The sequence below is a fragment of the Panicum virgatum genome, chromosome 3N, assembly GCF_016808335.1.
Source record: "Panicum virgatum strain AP13 chromosome 3N, P.virgatum_v5, whole genome shotgun sequence".
NCBI lineage: Eukaryota > Viridiplantae > Streptophyta > Magnoliopsida > Poales > Poaceae > Panicum > Panicum virgatum.
In genome coordinates, this window is record NC_053147.1 from 27,761,853 (window position 1) to 27,781,197 (window position 19,345).

The 19,345-nt window shown below is 47.3% G+C and overlaps 1 protein-coding gene across 1 annotated transcript; it reads left to right on the forward strand.

Annotated features, from left to right (window-relative positions):
* Positions 1-4,848: 4,848 nt before the first annotated feature.
* Positions 4,849-8,001, forward strand: LOC120665483 (protein NRT1/ PTR FAMILY 3.1-like). The gene is made up of 3 exons (XM_039945062.1): positions 4,849-5,228; positions 5,635-6,421; positions 6,810-8,001. Exons 1-3 carry the CDS (start codon positions 5,126-5,128, stop codon positions 7,720-7,722), a joined length of 1,803 nt encoding a protein of 600 aa, XP_039800996.1. The 5' UTR covers positions 4,849-5,125; the 3' UTR covers positions 7,723-8,001.
* Positions 8,002-19,345: the final 11,344 nt, after the last annotated feature.

The window sequence follows — 19,345 nt, forward strand, 5'->3', positions numbered from 1 at the left end:
CTTCTAGCCTTCGCCTCGGCGACGAGACCCTCCGGCGTTTTCGGGCATTTCAGCTCAGCCACGCCCACGCGCCCGGAAATGGGAATGGGCAGGCGCCGTCGCCCGTCGGCTATACGGCCGACGTGGAGACGGAACGGACGACATGGACGGGTTGGCCTGCGCGTAGCTAGCACCTAGCGGGGGAGTTCCATTCGGGCCGGCGCTGGTGGCCTCCCCGACATGGAACTTCCATGATGGAAGGTAGCTAGGGAACTTGGAACCCAGCAGTTCTGTTATATGCTCAGGCCAGGGTGTAACGAACATGGCACCATTGATGCCATTTCGAGTGATTTTGGTGATCGAATGACAACACAACACTTGGACTAATATGATTGTTAAGATGATCATTCTCAGGCTTTTAGGTTCAAGTGATGACAAAGAGAAAGAGAATATAGGCGTAGCAAGGCCCGATGGACTGCCCCTACGGGAAGAACCGACGCCAGGGCATCGGAGCATCCGATGGTAGTCGGAAGAACCGACGCCTTGATACTTTGGTGCAGAAGGGAATCGAAGCCAAGTCAGCCTATAGGCACCGGTTGAACCGACGGTCCAAAATAGGGCATCGGTGCAATGGCCGTCCTTTGTACCAGAGACGATGTCAAGTGCCCAGAAGAAGTTTCTTCAGCACCGGTTCAACCGATGGTGCATCGGTGCATACCACCGGTGTAATGACGTCAGCATCTAGGAGAAGATTCTTTCAGCACCGGTTGAACCGGTGAGGCATCGGTGCATTGCATCGGTTCAACCGGTGGTCTCTGCGTCAGCTGTCAGGACTTCAACGGCTACTTCATGTTGTGAGTGACCGGATGAACCGACGCTACCCCACCAAGAGGCATCGGTTCTTCCGGTGGTAGCAGATTTTCAGCTGACCGTTGGAGCAACGGCTACAAGACTTGGTGGCCTATATATACGCCTCACCCCGGCCATTTGAAGCGTGCTGGAGTTGCTGAACATCCCAAACACACCCAAGAACATCTCCAACCACCATAGAGCTTCATTGTACATCATATAGGCTTAAGCACACTTGTGAGAGTGCTTAGTGCTTGTTTAGGGATTAGTTCTTGCGAAAGCTCCCTTGAGAGAAGTCTTGCTGCGGCAAGCAACTTGTGATCCGTCGTGTGACCCTCCGTCTTGGTGTGGAGTGGCAACGACACTTTGTGCGGGGGAAGAGGAGGCCCCCTCCTTGGTGGAGAAGCTCCGTAGTGGATTTCGGCCGGGTGACCGAGAGAGACGGTGGCGGTGCTCTAGACTCGGTGTCTTGTGCGCACTTGCCTTTGCTTGCCGGCATCGCCTTGGTGGCGTAGTGCAAGACGGTGATCGGAAGAGCCTCGGTGTCCCGTGGACGTAGGCGTTTGTGCCGAACCACGTTACATGACCGTGTCTACTCGGGAGTTTGCATCCCTCTTGCACTTGTCTCTTTACTTACCTTATTACGTTTCCGCATTTACTCTTTCTTGTGTGCCTTTACTTTCCTAGTTAATTTGATTAGGATTGGCTATAGGTTGCAAGTTTTTAGGGGTAAGTAGAGAGTTGCATAGATAAACCTTAGTCATAACTAGCATGTGTAGGACGTGTTAGGTTTATCGTTTGCAAGTAGATTGAGCCCTAGGTTAAAAAGCGATTAGCGACCCTATTCACCCCCTCCCCCTCTAGGGTCGGACACCCCGGTGATCCTTACACAGGGCCGGCCGAGCTCGATTGGCTTGTCCTGGGCTCCTGATGGCTCGGTGCTGATTTTAATTTCTGACCTATTTTTGCTTTGCGATGTACATGACAGAACCTTAGTATGGTCCAACTCCCATCAAAGATGGTTTGGAAAAAGGCACTGTTAGGCAAGCATTTTATACTAGCGTATTGAGAGCATTCTGGAAGCTCTGTTTCTAATTCGATGCAATCAACTACCACGATACCTTTTGCATGTGTTTATTACTTATTTTTCTACTGATTCTGAATCTTTTGTGAAGTTTTTTTTACTTGGTTTCTCTTCGTATTCATGATATTCACCATATACATGCTGCCACCACACAATAGAAGAACTGGTACCTCCCAATGACCCATAAAAAATTCTTCTACTTTTAGTTTGGTCTCTGCACTATACCACACCATCGACGAGTAAGCAATCAAATCAGTGTTTAAGTAAAAAGCATGTCCAACAATATTTGACGGTGTCATTTAAGTTAATTTTGTTATGATGCTTTATATATGTGGATCATTTAGAAGCAAGTATTTAAAGTTTTCTAGTTTGGCTTTTAATAATGGTATATGCAAAGTCTTTATTGTTCTTAATTTGGGTTAATATATGTCAGGGTGTTGGAAACAAGAAGTAGGTGACAGAGGTGTGTACCCAGTGCCGTAGGCTTCCCGCACTGTGCGGGTGTTGGAAACAAGAAGTAGGTGACAAAGGTATTTTATTTTAATTGTTCTTGTAATGATGGAGGTGGTTAATCTAGAAGCATGTATTAAAGATACTTTGGTTTAACTTTTTTACAGTTCCAAATGCAGATGATAGTTATTATAAAAAAACAATGCAGATGATAGTAATAAAACAAAGCTGGATAAGATACCATGGCCATATAGTGCCAGTGGTTATTAGAATCCACAGCTGCTGGCCGGCATTTTACGAAATTACCACTAGTAACAGTACTTATTATGTATGATTATTAAAATTTGACTGTCTAATGTTTCATTTGTTCCTTTTTGAGAATTTCTAAGATTTTTTTTTGAACTTGAATGTCTAAGATTCTTCTCAGGATCAACATAAAAGCTCTAAGGGACTCTCTTAACTTTTTTTAGTACTCCCTCTAGACACAAATAATTATTATTTTAGGCCCTGTTTGTTTGCTTAAAATCTGAAAAATAATCTCACAAGGAAACAAACACTCCAGCTTATTCACCAGATTATATATATAATCTACATCCCTAGATTATAATAACCCATAAGCTGCTGAAAACAATATACTTGTTTCAGATTATTTCTCTCAAGTTTATAATAATCCAGATTTTATCATTCATCACCTATAAGCTAGATTATATAATGTTGCTTGCAAACAGCTAGCAGGGCCTTAGATAGTGATATGGTCGTGGAGACAGTAGTCCAGCCGTTGATTGATAATAACTAACTAGGTAAACCGTGCGCTACGCCGCGCCCAGTTAGAATTGTGGAGCAAAATGGTTGATATGTTGACGGTTATGTAGGAACAAAGGTATGTTGGAGGGCGGTGCCGCAGGTCGGCTCGTACCGCGTCCTATGGTGACGGGTTTAGACCGTCCGCACTCGTGGTATTTTATTTTTATCCTCAAAAAAAATATTTCTACCTAGTTATCGAAATTCTATCCTCTATATGCATGTTTTCCGCACTAATGATCCTCTATATCTTCTATTTTATACCAACTACCAGCAATAGGGTCCGCTTATCAATTTTTTTCTCCTTTATCCCCCACCGCCACCCCCTCCCTCCCCATTCTCTCTCTCTCTCTCTCTCTCTCTCTCTCTCTCTCCACCGACCGTGCCGGCCGTCTCTGTCTCATTTTCTCCGCCTCCACCTCCTCACTCTACTCCCTCCGCCGCCCTCTCCCTGCTCCCTCCGCCGGCGGCGAGCACCCCCCCTCCCAAGCCGCGCGGGGCCACGGCGGATCCATGGCCTGCTCGAGCTCCGCCCCCCTCCTCCCTCCTGCCTCGCCGCGCGGCGCCGCCATCTCCCCTGCGCGCGCGGCGGCCGGAGCGGAGCGGAGAGGCCTTGTGGGAGGCCGTATTGGAGACGCCGGGCAGCCGGAGCGGACCTGCCACGGCGTGCGGGATTTCGGCCGGCCTCGAGCTGTCTTCCCCGCCCACATCGTGCCGGCGAAGGTGCCGTCAGCGGCTCCTCGCGGCGCCGGTGGCCGTCCCCAGCAGCAGCGAGGTGGAGCCATCACGGCGGCGGGCATGGCTTCGGCGGCCGGAGTGGGACTCCGTCGTTGCAGGTGCGGGGCCCCGCCACCACCCCGCCCCTGCTCCCGGCGGCCAGTCCTCTTCGGCGACGGCGGCTGAGGTGCTCACGAGCAGATTCGGGCGGTGGGGGGGAGTACCGGCCTCGCCTCCTCGCCGGCCGAATCCGCGCACGGCGGCGGGCCTCGAGCGGCGTGGGTCCTCGGAGGAGGAGGAGCAGGGGCGGCCTCCCTCCCCATCGGCACACCCCTCTCCTCACTTCCTCGCCGCGCCGGGCGTCCTTCCCCCTCCCCTGCGCGCGCGACCGGCCTCCTTCTTCCTCCTCCCTCCTCGCGGCGGCAGCAGGCTGGCCCTCCCTCTCCCCTCTCTCTCCGGCGGGGCGCGGACGGACCGAGGCGCTACGACTGCGGCACGTGGGCGCGGCAAATCCACAGGCTGTGTCAGGCTTCTCTCTCCGGGGCACGTGGCGCCTGAGGAACGCTCGGGGAGCGGCGGGCTGCTCCGAGTACGCCCTCTCCAGGGCCGATAGTATATAGAGTATAAGCAATATATGCAGCATCTATCAAAGTTTTAAAATCCTTTGTATCATTCTCAAAAATAAGTTTGAAATGTGTTAAACGAGATATTGACATGCTAGGCTTAACGTACAATGCACGTAAGTCAAACTAACAACTATTTTCTACTGGAATAAGTAACAATTGTGAGATAGTGACGATCAGCCCCCAGCAATGGAAGAAGCATCGTCCCATGACCATTTAAAATGGTAACAAAAGGCCTCGCTGGGTGCGCAAACACTGACCGGGCCACGAACGAAGTTGATAGCCTAGGGTGTTCCCCCCTCTCGTCTGAAATATAAAATCTCACCCAACGAATCGTGCACCTGGTTCCTGGAAAAAGAAAAATGGAGGAAACGCCATCGTCTCCCTTGTCCCTTGGGCGCCGCTGAGACGCTTGTCTCCTGCTGCCTCGGCGTGTCTATATATATGTGGCACCATCCTCGCATCACATGTAGGGGCATGTGAAGGTCACAGTCCATCGCAACTTCGCAAGGGCCTTGGCGCTGCTTGAGCACCAGCACCGGCCTCGATCACTCACTCTCACTGCTCCCCAAAGTACAAAGGGCTAGCTTGTTCTCTGCCAGCTCTCTGCAGCTTGCCTGCCATGGCGACCACAGCGCCAGCAGTGGATAGGAAGGCAGATGGAGATGAGCAGGGTAGTAGGAGGAGGAGGAAGGGAGGCTTCAGGACCATGCCGCTCATACTAGGTGAGTTCCGCACAATTACTGGTTAAGAAATGAAGCAAGACAAACGTACGGATGTTTATTTACATTTTGGTCGGCGATGTCTTGTTTGTTTCTTTATTCACTTTCAGTTCTGTTCTTGGAATTCTAGACCCCGGGCATGGGCATCGCCGGTGCCAGTATGTTTGTCTTGTTTGTTTCCTTATTCGCTTTCAGTTTTCGTGTAACCTGGAGTGGGCGCTCTGTTCATTTTTTTCCCCTCACTGAATTCTATTTTCACATCTTAAACATTGGCTAAATGATGGTAAATTCGATGAGAAATGAGTTTGTGAACCGATAAGAATAGACGTTGTGACAGAGTAATTGTAGTTCTTGGCTTGGTGATTTTTTTTTTCTGATGGTCTCGTTATTCATGGCTTGCCCATTGCAGCGAGCGAGGTCTGCGACCGGTTCGCCATGGCCGGCTTCAACGCCAACCTGATCACGTACCTGACGCAGCAGCTGCACCTGCCGCTGGTGGAGGCGTCCAACACGCTGACCAACTTCGGCGGCACGTCCGCGATGACGCCCATCCTGGGCGCGCTCGCCGCCGACTCCTTCGCCGGCCGCTTCTGGACCATCATCGCCGGCTCCGCGATGTACCAGGTCGGCATGGTCGGCCTCGTCGTGTCCGCGCTCCTCCCTCGGCTGCGCCCGCCGCCGTGCTCCCCGCCGGCCACCCCGTGCCAGCGCGCCTCCGGGTTGCAGCTCGCGGTGCTGTACCTCTCGCTCCTCTGCACCTCGCTGGGCTCCGGCGGCATCCGCCCCTGCGTCGTGGCGTTCGGCGCCGACCAGTTCGAGCAGGAGCAGCAGGACAAGGCGGCGGCGGAGCGGAAGCGCCGCTACTTCAACCTCTACTTCTTCACCATGGGGCTCGCCATGCTGCTGGCGTTCACGGTGGTGGTGTACATCCAGGAGAACGTGGGCTGGGGCTGGGGCTTCGGGATCCCGGCCCTCGGCATGCTCGTCTCCATCGTGGTGTTCCTGGTCGGCTCCCCGATCTACGTGCTGCTCAAGCCCGGCGGCAGCCCGTTCACGCGGCTCGCGCAGGTCGTCGCCGCCGCGTTCAGGAAGCGGAGCGTCGCCGTGCCGGAGGACCCCGGCATGCTCTACCAGGACAAGGAGCTCGACGCGCTCATCTCCACCAACGGCAGGCTGCTGCACACCAACCAGCTCACGTAAGTCTCCAGTCTCCACTCCCCTTGATCTGCCGTGCTCCGCGCGTATGCTTTTGATGTGCACTAGTAACCCGTAATTGGGCTGTAAGATAGCGTGCACGTGATGTGTTTCAAGCTGATGCCTGCGTGCCTGAATGGGGATCGACCTGTCGGCTACTTTCTTTTTGCGGTGGTTACGTTATCAGTTCATAAAAGGGAATGCAGTGCACGGCTTTAAACTTACCTGCTTTTTCACATTTATTTGTACTCTAGATTCTTCTCCATGCTCACTGCTCATCAGTATGATTTTGTTTTTTTAGATTTAAAACATGTCACATTCACACTTGCACTGAGATGTTGAGATGGGAGCCACCACTGAGGCAATGAACCTCTTCTGTGAATTCCTCAGGTTCTTCGACCGGGCAGCCATAGTGACGCCGGGCGACGTCTCCGACTCCGGGCAGCCGAAGCTGTGGCGGCTGTCGACGGTGCACCGCGTGGAGGAGCTCAAGTCCCTCGTCCGCCTGCTGCCCATCTGGTCCGCCGGCATCATGCTCGCCACCGCCGGCTCGCACAACTACACCTTCACCATCATGCAGGCGCGCACCATGGAGCGCCACATCGGGCCCCACTTCCAGTTCCCGCCGGCGACCCTGTCCATCTTCTCGACCGGGGCCATGCTGGTGACCCTGGCGTTCTACGACCGGGTCTTCGTGCCCCTGGCGCGCCGCGTCACGGGCCTGCCGTCCGGGATCACCTACTTCCAGCGCATGGGCGTCGGGCTGGCCATCTCCGTCCTCAGCGTCGCCTCCGCCGCGCTCGTGGAGACCAAGCGCCGCGACACCGCCGCCCGGCACGGGCTCCTGGACGCCCCGGCCGCCGTCGTCCCGCTCAGCGTGTTCTGGCTGGTGCCGCAGTTCGCCGTCCACGGCATCGGCGACGCCTTCTCGTCGGTGGCGCTCATGGAGTTCCTGTACGACCAGGCGCCCGAGAGCATGCGCAGCAGCGCCGTCGCGCTCTTCTGGCTCGCCAGCGCCATCGGCAACTACATGGGCACGGTGCTCGTCACGGTGGTGCAGCGCGTCACGCGCGGCCATGGCGAGTGGCTGCAGGACAACATCAACCGCGGCAGGATCGACAACTACTACTGGCTCGTCACCTGCATCATGCTGCTCAATTTCGGCTACTTCCTCGTCTGCTTCCATTTCTACACCATGAAGCCGCTGGAGGTGGCGGATCATGAACACGACGACCATGACAAGGAGTACGAGCTCTCATCTCTCCAGAGAAATGGCGGAGGCGCAGCCAATGGGATGGTGTAGTGTAATTAAGGAGGATTATTATATATAAGACAATTAACTACACCGTATGTTAGTTAATCACCTGCACATGCACAAGCATTATTAAAAGTTATAAAGAAATTAGTGTCTTGGAGCTGGAATTAGTGTCACAGGAAGATACAAGCAAGTGTGACGATCATGATCGTGATCATGCAGCCAAGAGAATCGAGGCCATTGAACTATACTGTATATAGTACATGTATTGTGTCTGGATCACCGTTCACTTTTTATTACTGGAGCTCGCAGATACTATCACATCAATTCCTTGCTTTGTCAGCTACCAGATACTACTATCGCATCCCATGTGAAAGTGTAAAATCACTTCTCGCCCCCATTTTTTCCTAAAATAATTCAAAACAGTGAACTTTTCCAAACTATAACCTGAAGTAGGGTATCAATCCCAAATGTTGAAATTCCTCTCCGAGAACTTTAAAGTATCAAATGTAAGATTATTCTAGCTAGTAGAAACGTAGTGCTTGGGAGGTTGGCTCCTAACAGCAAGCTAGACGACATTGTTGATGAAGATACCTTTTTTTTTTGGCAGGTTGATGAAGATACCTTTGACAACAGCAGAAATCAACATATATAGCCACTGATACAAAAGTTCAAAGCAACTACTACCACATTCTGTAGCAGAAATTATTGGATTCTTCTTCGTTTTGGTAGCATTCACGTCATCTTGCCAGAGATCTTCTAGATGGCAACAACCAAATCTTAAGCTCTTCTTTTTACCCTTGAAATTGTGCTATACGTCAGCCACCTTTCGACCATTTGGTAGCAGGGTGGGCTCTAGATTTGGGGTCTGGGTATTCAGAATTTTCTAATGATGAAAAAAAAATCGACAACACAAATAAAATATAGATTTAATTTATTGCACATAATTAAATATCAAAATGAGATTCAGAGGTGAGCTATTTGAGCCCAAGAGGCAATATGAGATTGGAAAGAATGTTTAATGATGTTAATTTCTCTTTTTGATACATATACATGTTATACACTATGTATATAAACTTTTTTCCAAAATTTTGGGTATTCAGTTGAATACCCATGCATCAATACTTTTCTCCAAAATGTAGGATGATCATGATGTGTCTAGTGCATAGAATTATGTGACCACCGTCTGTATGCACCAACCCATGATGCATAAGAGCTGTGTTTAGTTCCTCCCCTAAAGTTTTTTGAAAGAGAATCTTACCATTTAGGAGTATTAGATAAAATATGTTTATTAAATTTTTTGAATGGATAGGTTGTAAATCGTTAGACGAATCGAATGGGGTATATTAATCTATGATTAGCGGATGGTTACTGTAGCGTTATTATTGCAAATCATGGATTAAGTAGGCTCATTAGATTCGTCCCGCGATTTACAACTCATCTGTCTAAAAAGTTTTGTAAATAGATTTTATTTAATACTCCTAAGTAACAAGATTTCCTTTGATGTGACGGGGTGTAAAATTTGGGGGGGGGATCTAAACACACCCTACAACCTATAAAGGAGTTACATCATATGATCATTCTAACCCAAAATTTTCTCAACCCGTATTGCACAACTAAAGGCAAATGCAGAATCTGGATGACCAAAACAAGTCATAAAAGGATAGTTTGACAAAACTATCCTGAAGAAATGCGACACAATAGAGCAAATTAATTACAGATGATGACTATAAAGGAATTCAGGGAACACTTGGAAAGTTTCGAACATTTTCTTGGTTGAGTTTTAACAAACTAACTCTCAAGTTAGGGCATAAGTGAGGATGCAATAAGGTTGTGAAGCTTATCAATCGACCTTGGTCCGGATCAAATCTGCTGAAGCATGACCTTTGTATCAAGTATAACATAAGATTGCATATGATGTGAAGTTAAGTTCTCGATGGATCATATTCGTCAGATCTTAACCATCCCACCTTTGTTTTGTTTGTTACAAGGAAGCCACTTTATGCCGTTTGTTCTTTGTCAGAACCACAGGTAGTAAATGGTTTTATGTCAAGAATTGAGGATTGCTAATAAGGCAGCACATTATAATTGGTATAATGGCATTACAAAATGGTGTAGAAAGCCCTATGTTTTTATAGATGTAAAGATTTTTGTTGCTTCAAACAAATGATACTCCTTGAATTGAGGCCCATATAAAGTTTTACATCATGATTTTCTTGGCCTTGCCGTTCCACAAGGAAGTAAGGAGCTCGTAAATAATTGTAGCCATACAAAGATATTATGGACTCAACACCATATGCCCATTGCAACAGGTTAAAATAATTTAGCACTCATTCTTCCAATTCGTACCTTGTGCCTAGATGACCTGGCACCAGGTAAGATCAAGTGGTGATCTTGCACACAACTTTTCTATTGTGATCAAGGTTAAAAGTCACATTGCCTTAGTCACCGTCCTTTCTCAACAAAACAAAATGAGCTAGTCAATTCATATGACATCAGTACTTGAGCCATGTACAGTAAAGGTATAGTAGGATCTCAATATGCTCACAGACACATATGTTAGATATATACTCTAATCACCTAAACTCAAATTCATAAGAAGAAAACTACAACAAATTAGCTCTGCACATCTGTGGGTTGGGATTATCCATATGTAGGTAGAGGAGGATGCAATAAATAGTTGTCATGGAAATTAGGAAACACATCCTCATCTGTGTTGTTCTTCAGGTTCGTTATAGATCTTCACACCACTCCAACCATAACACCAAGGGCATTCATCTTGCACAAAAGGAGTTGTGAAGTAGACACAAATCTGGTTTTAGCCTTGGGAAATCATCAGGGTGTACACAATGTCCTGACTTGCAGCAGATAGCCTTGCTAATGGGTTAAAACCCACCCCTACCCACAGCCAATGAAAATGATTAACCAACCCAATCCAACCCATAGATTTAATTTAATTGCTCACTCCAACCCGCACCACCAGAGGTGGATGCCCATGGGTTATGCCTACCATTCGGCTGGGTCTGATGCAGGCTCCGGCTGCCGTCGATGCTGGCAGTTTCACAGACGGGGCGTACAGCGACGCACGGCAGGACCAGAAGTTGGAAAAAACTGCAACCAGATCAAGTGCGGGGAACAAGCAACCATAGAATTTATAACCAGCCAAACATCAGCGATGGCTCTCAGATTATGCTAAATTAAAGGCACAGTGGCCAAATACCTATCAAGGACACAGAACACCACCCATAGCACAAAGGCAATTAAAATAAAATGCGTCAACAATTCAAGTATCCACCACCAATTAACCAATGTAACCGTGACCAATAGCTCTCCAAAATGTAAGATGAATGATGAGACAATTGTGTAGCATTCACCGATAGGTTATAGGAGTAGCATCGCACCATGATCCAAAACTTGATAGAAAATAGCAATGTCCAGGCAAAGCAAAACCCAAAGTTGACTCCCAAAGTTCTTAACTATGATATAGAAAGTGCATTAGACAACTCAAAGCGACTAGAACTCTTTACTCCAACATCCTAAGCCTCTACTGTCTCAACTGGGGCCTCAAGCATAAGACCCTTGGTAGGGATTGCTAGCAGATCAGTGAACTACTGGAATAGGGTCCTGGTGAAGCTGGTCTCCTTCCAGAACTCAGGTGTAAGGAAACCGTAGGTCTTCATCAGGCAGTCGAAGGTTTCGTACACATTTTAGATGAATCAAATCGCAAAGGTTGTATGTTCCTATGCAAGAAAAGTTGGGAACATAACCACAGGATAATGTTAAGTTAGTTCTATAGTGATAATATAGACTTGCAAACTAAGAATAAAGAATATAAATAGAAACACCCCAGATAAAGGTATCTAGAATGTCAACAGAAGCACAACTGCAGCATAAAGCTAGGTTTGTGGCAACTCCGGATGCTAGTAAATAAAAGAATACCACAAACAACAAAATGACATTCTGCATGTAAAACATCCTAGGAAAGTAGACCACCAAGAAATAAAATGGAATCATGTCTAGGTACATGGAATTGTGGAATAGATCCATAACCCGAATTAGCTTAATCATAGCAACACTGGAGAAATTGTCTGTTGTAATTTCCTAATCATACTAACAAATTATAAAACACACATTGGTACAACTACAAGCAAAGCAACAAAGTCTGAACAATTTAGTTAATAGATCCTATCCAATAAAGTGGTACAATGAGAATACTCATCTACAAATTGTAAATAACTCTGCATAAAACACAGCACAGGCCAAAAGAATGTACCAATCTGTAAAATATTGTACAACCAGAAATTGTAACATGGAGATCTTGAAATGCTTCTATAGAACCGACAAAAGACAACTAGAAAGCCAATCTTAAATTACCTTTATTGGTTGGATATTTGTACAACCAGCCTTTGCAACAAACAAGGGCTTCAAGAGTGTGCGGTGTCATCGAGCTTCGATTGTCACTAAGAATTCGACCACCCAAAGTGAATGCAGATTCAGAAGAAACTGTGCTGAGTGGAATAGCCAAAACATCGCATGCCATAGCTAAAAGCATGGGGTACTTATTAGAGTTTGTCTTCCACCATGTCAAGATTTCAAAATTTTCATCATCTCTCACGGGTTCTTCTTCCAAATAGGCATCAAGTTCTAATTTTCAGCCCCTCTTCTCTGAGACCTAAACTGAGCAAATTCCTGGTGAATTTTTCTCTTGCCTTGAATTAGCATAGGTGAATGGCTTGCCATGTTGTTAGACACGTCAACTTGAGGTGTTGCATTTGTACCATTTCTTCTTATAACCTCTTCATGCTTTCTGAAGTATTTGCCCAGCCAATCTTTAGCCAAACTTATGCCCAAGTCAATGTCAGTATAATTCTCACATACTTTTTCATAGAAGAAGTCCAGGAAATCGAATTTGTGTCTTGGATCAAGTATGGTAGCAATAACAAGGACCATATTGTAATTGACATCCCAATACTTATCAAAATTCTTATCCATTGCTGCTGCCAATTATTTTATGACCCGATCACCTTGCCATGCATGATTTTGTAAAGCTTGTTGGATGTAAAGCACATTGACAAGAAACATATGTGATGTTGGAAATCTGTCAGCCGAGAATGCCCTTGTAGTTTCTTCAAAAACTCCAAGAAACTTACCAATAGACTCGGTTTTGCTCCACTCAAGCTCAGTTGGAAAGGGTTGCTGCTGTGATGTGGTGTATCTCTTCAGCACAATCTTATACTCAATTGCCTCTAGAATCATAGCATGTGTAGAGTTCGAACGGTTTGGAATATCAAGCACTAAACCAGTCTTTGTAGCAATGCATTCCCTTTTAGCAATTTCATTGAAAGCTTGGATTCGCGATGCTGATGAGTTAACATGTCTAACCAAATCTATTATCAATTCTATGGCATGACCAACAACACTCATTCCATCTTGAACTAGAATATTTAGTATATGAGCATCAACATCTAATATGTAAATGCTCACCACCAAACAGCATATCAGTCTTTCCACTTTCTTGTAATAGATCACACGCTGCCTTGTTATTAGAATGTGCCCTGGGTCAACTTAATACCAAGGCAAAGTGCCTCATGCATCCAGAGAAGTTGGTTCCTTTTGGTGGAAAGATGTTCTCAGACTAAATGTGTTATATAGAGGCATTGCTCAATGCACTCTAGGAAATGGTTCTACTGTCCTCTTTTGGGAAGATCTCTGGTGCCCAGTACTCTTAGCACATGCCTATCCAAACTTGTTTCAAGCTGTGTCTAATACTTCAGCTTCAGTCATGGAGATTAGGCATGCACCAGATTTGGTTTCGGTGCTTAACCTCCCTCTTTCACAGTTTGCTTATGATGAGCTACTTGATATGCAGCAGTTGCTCTCCTCCGTTGTTTATGAGCCAGATTTGATCGCTGGTCTTTCATTTGGGGTAATGACATATATTCTTCTAGAAAGGTTTACACCATGGCTTTTTCGTCCATCCCTGCTCCTTATACCTTTTCTTGGATCTGGAAAAGTCAATGTACACCACGCATCAAAGTCTTTGCTTGGCTCATGTTTGTGGATCGGCTAAATACAAGATCAATGTTACAGCGATGAAATTTTAATCTTCAGTCGGGGCACAACTGTGTGCTTTGTCAGCTTGGTGCTGAGGAAGACATCACCCATCTTCTTTTTCCTTGCCCTTTTGCGGTCAGATGTTGGTACAAACTGAACATTGTTTGGGATCTCTCTTTGGAAATTCACACCAGGATTATGCACGCAAAGAACTTGTCACCCCACAGCTTCTTCATGGAGATTTTCCTTGTGGCAGCCTGGGAAATATGGAAGTTACGTAATGCTACTATTTTTGAAGGTGCCGGGCCAAGTTTTCATCTTTGGACTATGAGGTTTAGAGAGCAGATGCAGCTACAACTCCATTGTTTCAAGCATGATACAACAGTACTAGTTAGAAATTGGCTAACTTCCTTTTAAGTAGTCTTTGTATAGGCTGCTTTCCCCCACTCTCTTTCCCCCCATTGTAAGTATCACTTCAGACTTTTGTACTAACACCTAACCTTTTATTAATTGAAGTGCTGCGGAGAACTCCTCCACAGTTTTTCTTTAAAAAAAAGTGTTATCGTGATTTTTTTTTCTTTTATGCCATAATCCGTCAGACATCTAGTGAGTGCTTCCTCAATTGCTATACCAGAATGTGGATACTTTTCATCCTTAAAAGCAATTATCTTTTTTTGCAAAACAAAATCAGGGTCAATATAATGAGCTATCAAACAAATATACCCTAGCTTCTGATTTGATGTCCAAAGATCAGAGGTAAAGCAAATCCGAGAGTTAATCATTTGGAGTTCACCATGCAAATCTCTCTTCATCCTCTCGAACATAGAGACACAATCATTATGAATGGTTTGCCGTCCAATGCAACTAAATGTGGGTTGTAAGGACTCGATCCAAGGTTCAAAGCTTTCATCATCAAATTTGTTAAAAGGAACCTCTGCTCTAATGCACCAAGTAATCATTAACTCTCGGCTTTTTTGGAGAATTAAAGACAAATGGACCTTCTAGGGGCTTCTTCATGGTAGCAAGAAATTTCTTCCTAACTTCAGTACGGATTTTTTAAACAATGTTCATCAATGTGATTCCAAAGGCTAGTGGTACCTGTCTTTCTTCTTGTAGTCATCTTTGATCCATAATACTTGCAAACTGCCTTTAAGACACCATCTTCCTCGATCAATTCTGGCTCATAATACTCCCAAACTGGTGACCTCCTATTTGGCGAAGGTGACTGCATGGAATTGTTACCAGTGTCTTTATTGGTTGCTGAGGTATCAGAACGATGAGAAGACATCTGTAAATAGTAAAAAGAAACCTCATGAAAATCTTGGTACAAACAGATATTCAAGAACAATTGGCATAATTGGCATAATTGCTTTCCCCAATCTTAATAAACTAGACATATCACACCCTCTATATAATCACCAAACAATTGAACAGAACATACTGATCCACAAGGACCTACTAACACAATGGACTAGTAATGCTGAACAATATAGAACACTTACTGCTGGAACAGGCAAGAATAGAGCTGCCTAGGGTGGTCGTTGATCTGGACCTCTTCTGTGAGCCGCAACCCACAAGATCAATCAACTCCTCTTGCAGCCTAGCATTGGAGAAGTTGACAACCAACTCAAACCCTACCTAGAGGAGAAAAGAAGATGAGAAGGGGAAGGGCATGAGATGCGCAGAAAGAGATGGGGGAGGGTCGGAGGGGCGTCGATGGGGCAAAAAGAAGATCAATCACCTGGTGCGGAGGGGCGAGATGGGCCGGCAGGTAGGGCAGACAGTGCGGATGACCGGTGAGGAGGGCGGCCGGCGCCAGAGGGTAGTCAATGCAGCTGGCCGGTGAGAAGGGCGGTGTTAGCACTCCTTAGCCTAAATGAATTACTCTGCAAGCGCACAGATACCGATGTAGCTTTCACCTTGGAGTATTCTAGGGTATCAAATCCACGGGGAATGATAAAGCGCAACCAGACCTAGAACTAGTTCAATCGGACCCACTAGGGGAAGAGAGGTAAGTGGGCAGAGGGTCTAACGTCGGTTAGCCAACTCATTACCCAGAAGACTTGCAACTAAACTATCTTGATCTACTTCGGCGTCCTAAGAGAAGGGCTCAGACAGGGGTGAGAAGGGAGCCCGACGTTCCTTCGGCAACTACTGCTATGAAAGCACCCGAACATGGTGGACTACAAAGGACGAACAGAGCTGTCACCACCTACCACCTACCACTGCGGTGCCGTGGGGTGGAACACAACCCGAGGTAACTAACCAAGTCTAGGAACCACTCCTAACACTATCAAGTTACGTACTCCTGCCTACCGGCAAGACAGGAAGCACTCTCAAATAAGTAGAACTTGCTACTTACGCAGATTAGGGATCCCGCATATCAAAGAAATAAGTAACTGAAGTAAAGAGGAAGACTAGCGAAATACCGATGAGAGACGAGGAACTTCACTCCGAAGATGCTTCATTCCTCTGAGGTGGCTTACAAAAGTGGAGGAAGGCCGAGAGAACTCGGCACCGCTCCTTTACTTTGGCTTTCGCCAAGACTCTCACCTCACACTCTCCCTATTCTACTAAGTGGGACTACTTCTTGCTTGAGCTCTTCTCTTCTCCAAATGGTGTGTGCAGAATGAGGGGTGGAGGCTCCCTTTTAGAGTGCTTCCAAGGCGGTTATTCTGAAGTCGCCTACACTTTACGCAAGGAGGTCGGCGTTGTAACTTCCACGCGAAGGCTGGACACGTGGCGTGACATAGTCAGGCCGGCCATCCTCCCCTAGGCCGGCCGGCCTAGGAGTCATGCCATCTGTCCACCGCCTTCGATTCGATGCTCCTGATGCTCCCTGGAGGTCGGTGCAAAAGGCCGTTCGTCAAACCGACGTTCCTTGAGCCGGGCGGCCTAAACTAAGCCAGGCGGCCTAGCTTTGGAGGGATTTCGGCCCTCCGTTGCACCGACACGATCCTCTCTGACCATAGATCATTTCTTGATGGGGTGGACATTTGTGCTCTGATCATGGCCCAGGATGCCTTTACTTTGGATATGGGTTCAAACCTTCCGGGTCTAACTTGTACATTTTGAGGTCCTACCCATTGGAATGGCTTGATTTCTCCCTCTAGATGATACTGGTAAAATGTCATGCCAAGATTCCTATGCCGGTCAGCCGGATTCGGGCCTTCCGGTCCAAACAGTGTCCGTTTTGGGTCAACTTTGGATATGCTGTTCCTGAGATCAAATATGCACCAAAACTTGTGGAACTCATTAGATATAATAGTTATGGTATGGTAATGACCTATGTTTCATGAAACCAGGCGGAGTGTTGGTGGCTTAAATCATTGATATCGACCGCCAACACACCCCCACAGCCAGACTTTACTCGCCCCGATCAATAAGGTCGAAAAAGAGCAAAACCTGGTTTCATGAACTCAAAGAATGCATAAGATTTATTTCTAAGCTTTCCTCATACCTTGGATTCCGGTGGCTTAGTTTCTTGGAAGGCATTGACTCCTTGAGGGAGAGTTCCTTGGCAGCAGCAAGTATCTCGCTGACAGAACTAGGGACCCAGATTGTGGCAGCATGATCTATTACTTCCTTGTTGCACTCGAAGGACTTGAGGAGGTCTTCACGTAATGAAAGTACTCTTGTGTTGCCTGGCATTTTGAGGAGCAGGTAGACGTAATGTGATACTGCCATGAACTTGGCTTGTGCTGGTCTTCTCAAGATAGCATGGTAGGAAGATTCGAAGTCGGCTACTTCGAATTTGATGTACTTTGTCTGGAAGTTCTGTTATGTACCAAATGTGACTAGGAGAGTAACCGAGCCAATCAGTGTAGAGGAGTTCCCGGGGACAATGCCGTAGAATGGGGCCTTGCTTGGAATGAGCAAACTCATGTAGTTGAGGCCCATTTTTGCCAATGTGCTTGCAAAGATCAAGTTGAGCCCACTTCCGCCGTCGATGAGCACTCGAGTAAGCTTGGAGCCTTGGACGACTGGGTCGAGCACCAGCGGGAACTTTCCAAGTTCAGAGAAGCTGGTCCATTGATCTTCCCTGGAGAAGGTAATGGGGACCTCGTTGTATTTCAGTGGCCTCTGAATTGCTGGTTCGACTGAAAGGATCTCTCTGAGCAGGAGCTTCTGGGCTCGCTTGGAGAAGCTGGGATCTCCTCAGAATATGACGTTAACAATGTTTTGTTGCTGTTGGAAACCATCATGGTCTTTCTTATCGTCTTCATCATCTTTGTCCTGTTCTTTCTTAGGAGCGACTGCAGGTGCCGACTGGAAGGATTTGCGCAGGATCAAGACTCTCACATCGAGTGGTTGCTCTAGGGGTGGATTGCACATCTCTTGTTGTGAAGAATCTTTTCGAACTGGTCCTGCGGCTTGTCGCCCTTTTTACCACATAGGGTGCGATCCATAGTGCTGACAGTGTCATCAGGCTTGCATTTACGCGCAGGATCCCGCTGGTTGCTATGCCCTCCATGGTCGTTGTGGCGCTTCCCGTTGTTATCGTTGTTACGGCGTGGGAAGCGACTGCGTTCTTGCTCTTCTTCGTCCGTCCAGTGTTGCATCATGTCTCGTAGCTCCACTACCGTTTTGGAGCGATTACGCCCAAAGTCACGGTATAGAGACTGGACGGTGATGCCGCTCTGGAAGTAGTTGATGACGTCATCGGCGGCGACGTTGGGAATGGTGGCTCTTATGTCGAAGAAGCGCTTGACGTAGGATCTGATTGTCTCGCCTTGCTCCTGCTTGCACATGGATAGGGCGTGTCGAGTAGCTACTCAATGTAGCGACCCTTTGAAGTTGTCGATGAAGTCCTTCTTGTGGTCATCCCACGAGTGTATGGACTCGCGCGCCAAGCTTTTGAGCCACGTGAGGGGTGCGGGCTCCAGGGCCATCGGGAAGTAGAGGACCTTGGTGTTGGTGTCTCCCCCTGCAACACTAACAGCGGTCGAGTATAAACGTAACCATTGGGCAGGATCTTGCTTACCATCGTACTTTTGGATGTTTGTGGGCTTGAAATCCTTCGAGTACTCGGCGTTGTCTAAGACTCTGCTAAGAGCTTGGAAGCGGTCGGAGTTGTCTGCAAGCTGCGATCTGCGTCTTGCGTTGATAATGTCCCGTGCGTCCACTATGGAATCGACTACTTCCTACCTGTTGTGCCCACGGTTGTTGTTGTTGCGATTTGGCTGAGGCCCAGGAGCTTGGTTTGCTGGTTGTTGGCCACCCCTGGGTCGATGGTTACTTGCAACTTCCTGATCCTCCTGGTTTCTTTGATTTTGCTGCTCCAACTGTTGTTGGCGATGATGGCCTCCAGGAGTGCAACTTGCTTGAGGTATGACTGTTGCGGTGGCCCTCGACCGTGTGCCATGGAGTGAGGACAACGGGTTTTGTCTCTCGAGTTGTTCAACTGCGTTCTTGGCAAGGTGCATGACACACTCCATCTCCGGGTTTTGAGGCATCTGCATGAGTCGTAGGGTTCCTTCTGTCATCGTGGCGATTGGCGTTCTGAAGACAGGGTCCGCGACATTTTTGAATTTGTTGTTGAGGTTGCGCGAAGGAAGACGAGCACGTTCGGCCGCATGAACCCTGCGCTCCTCTTTACGTCGATTTCTTGTCATGC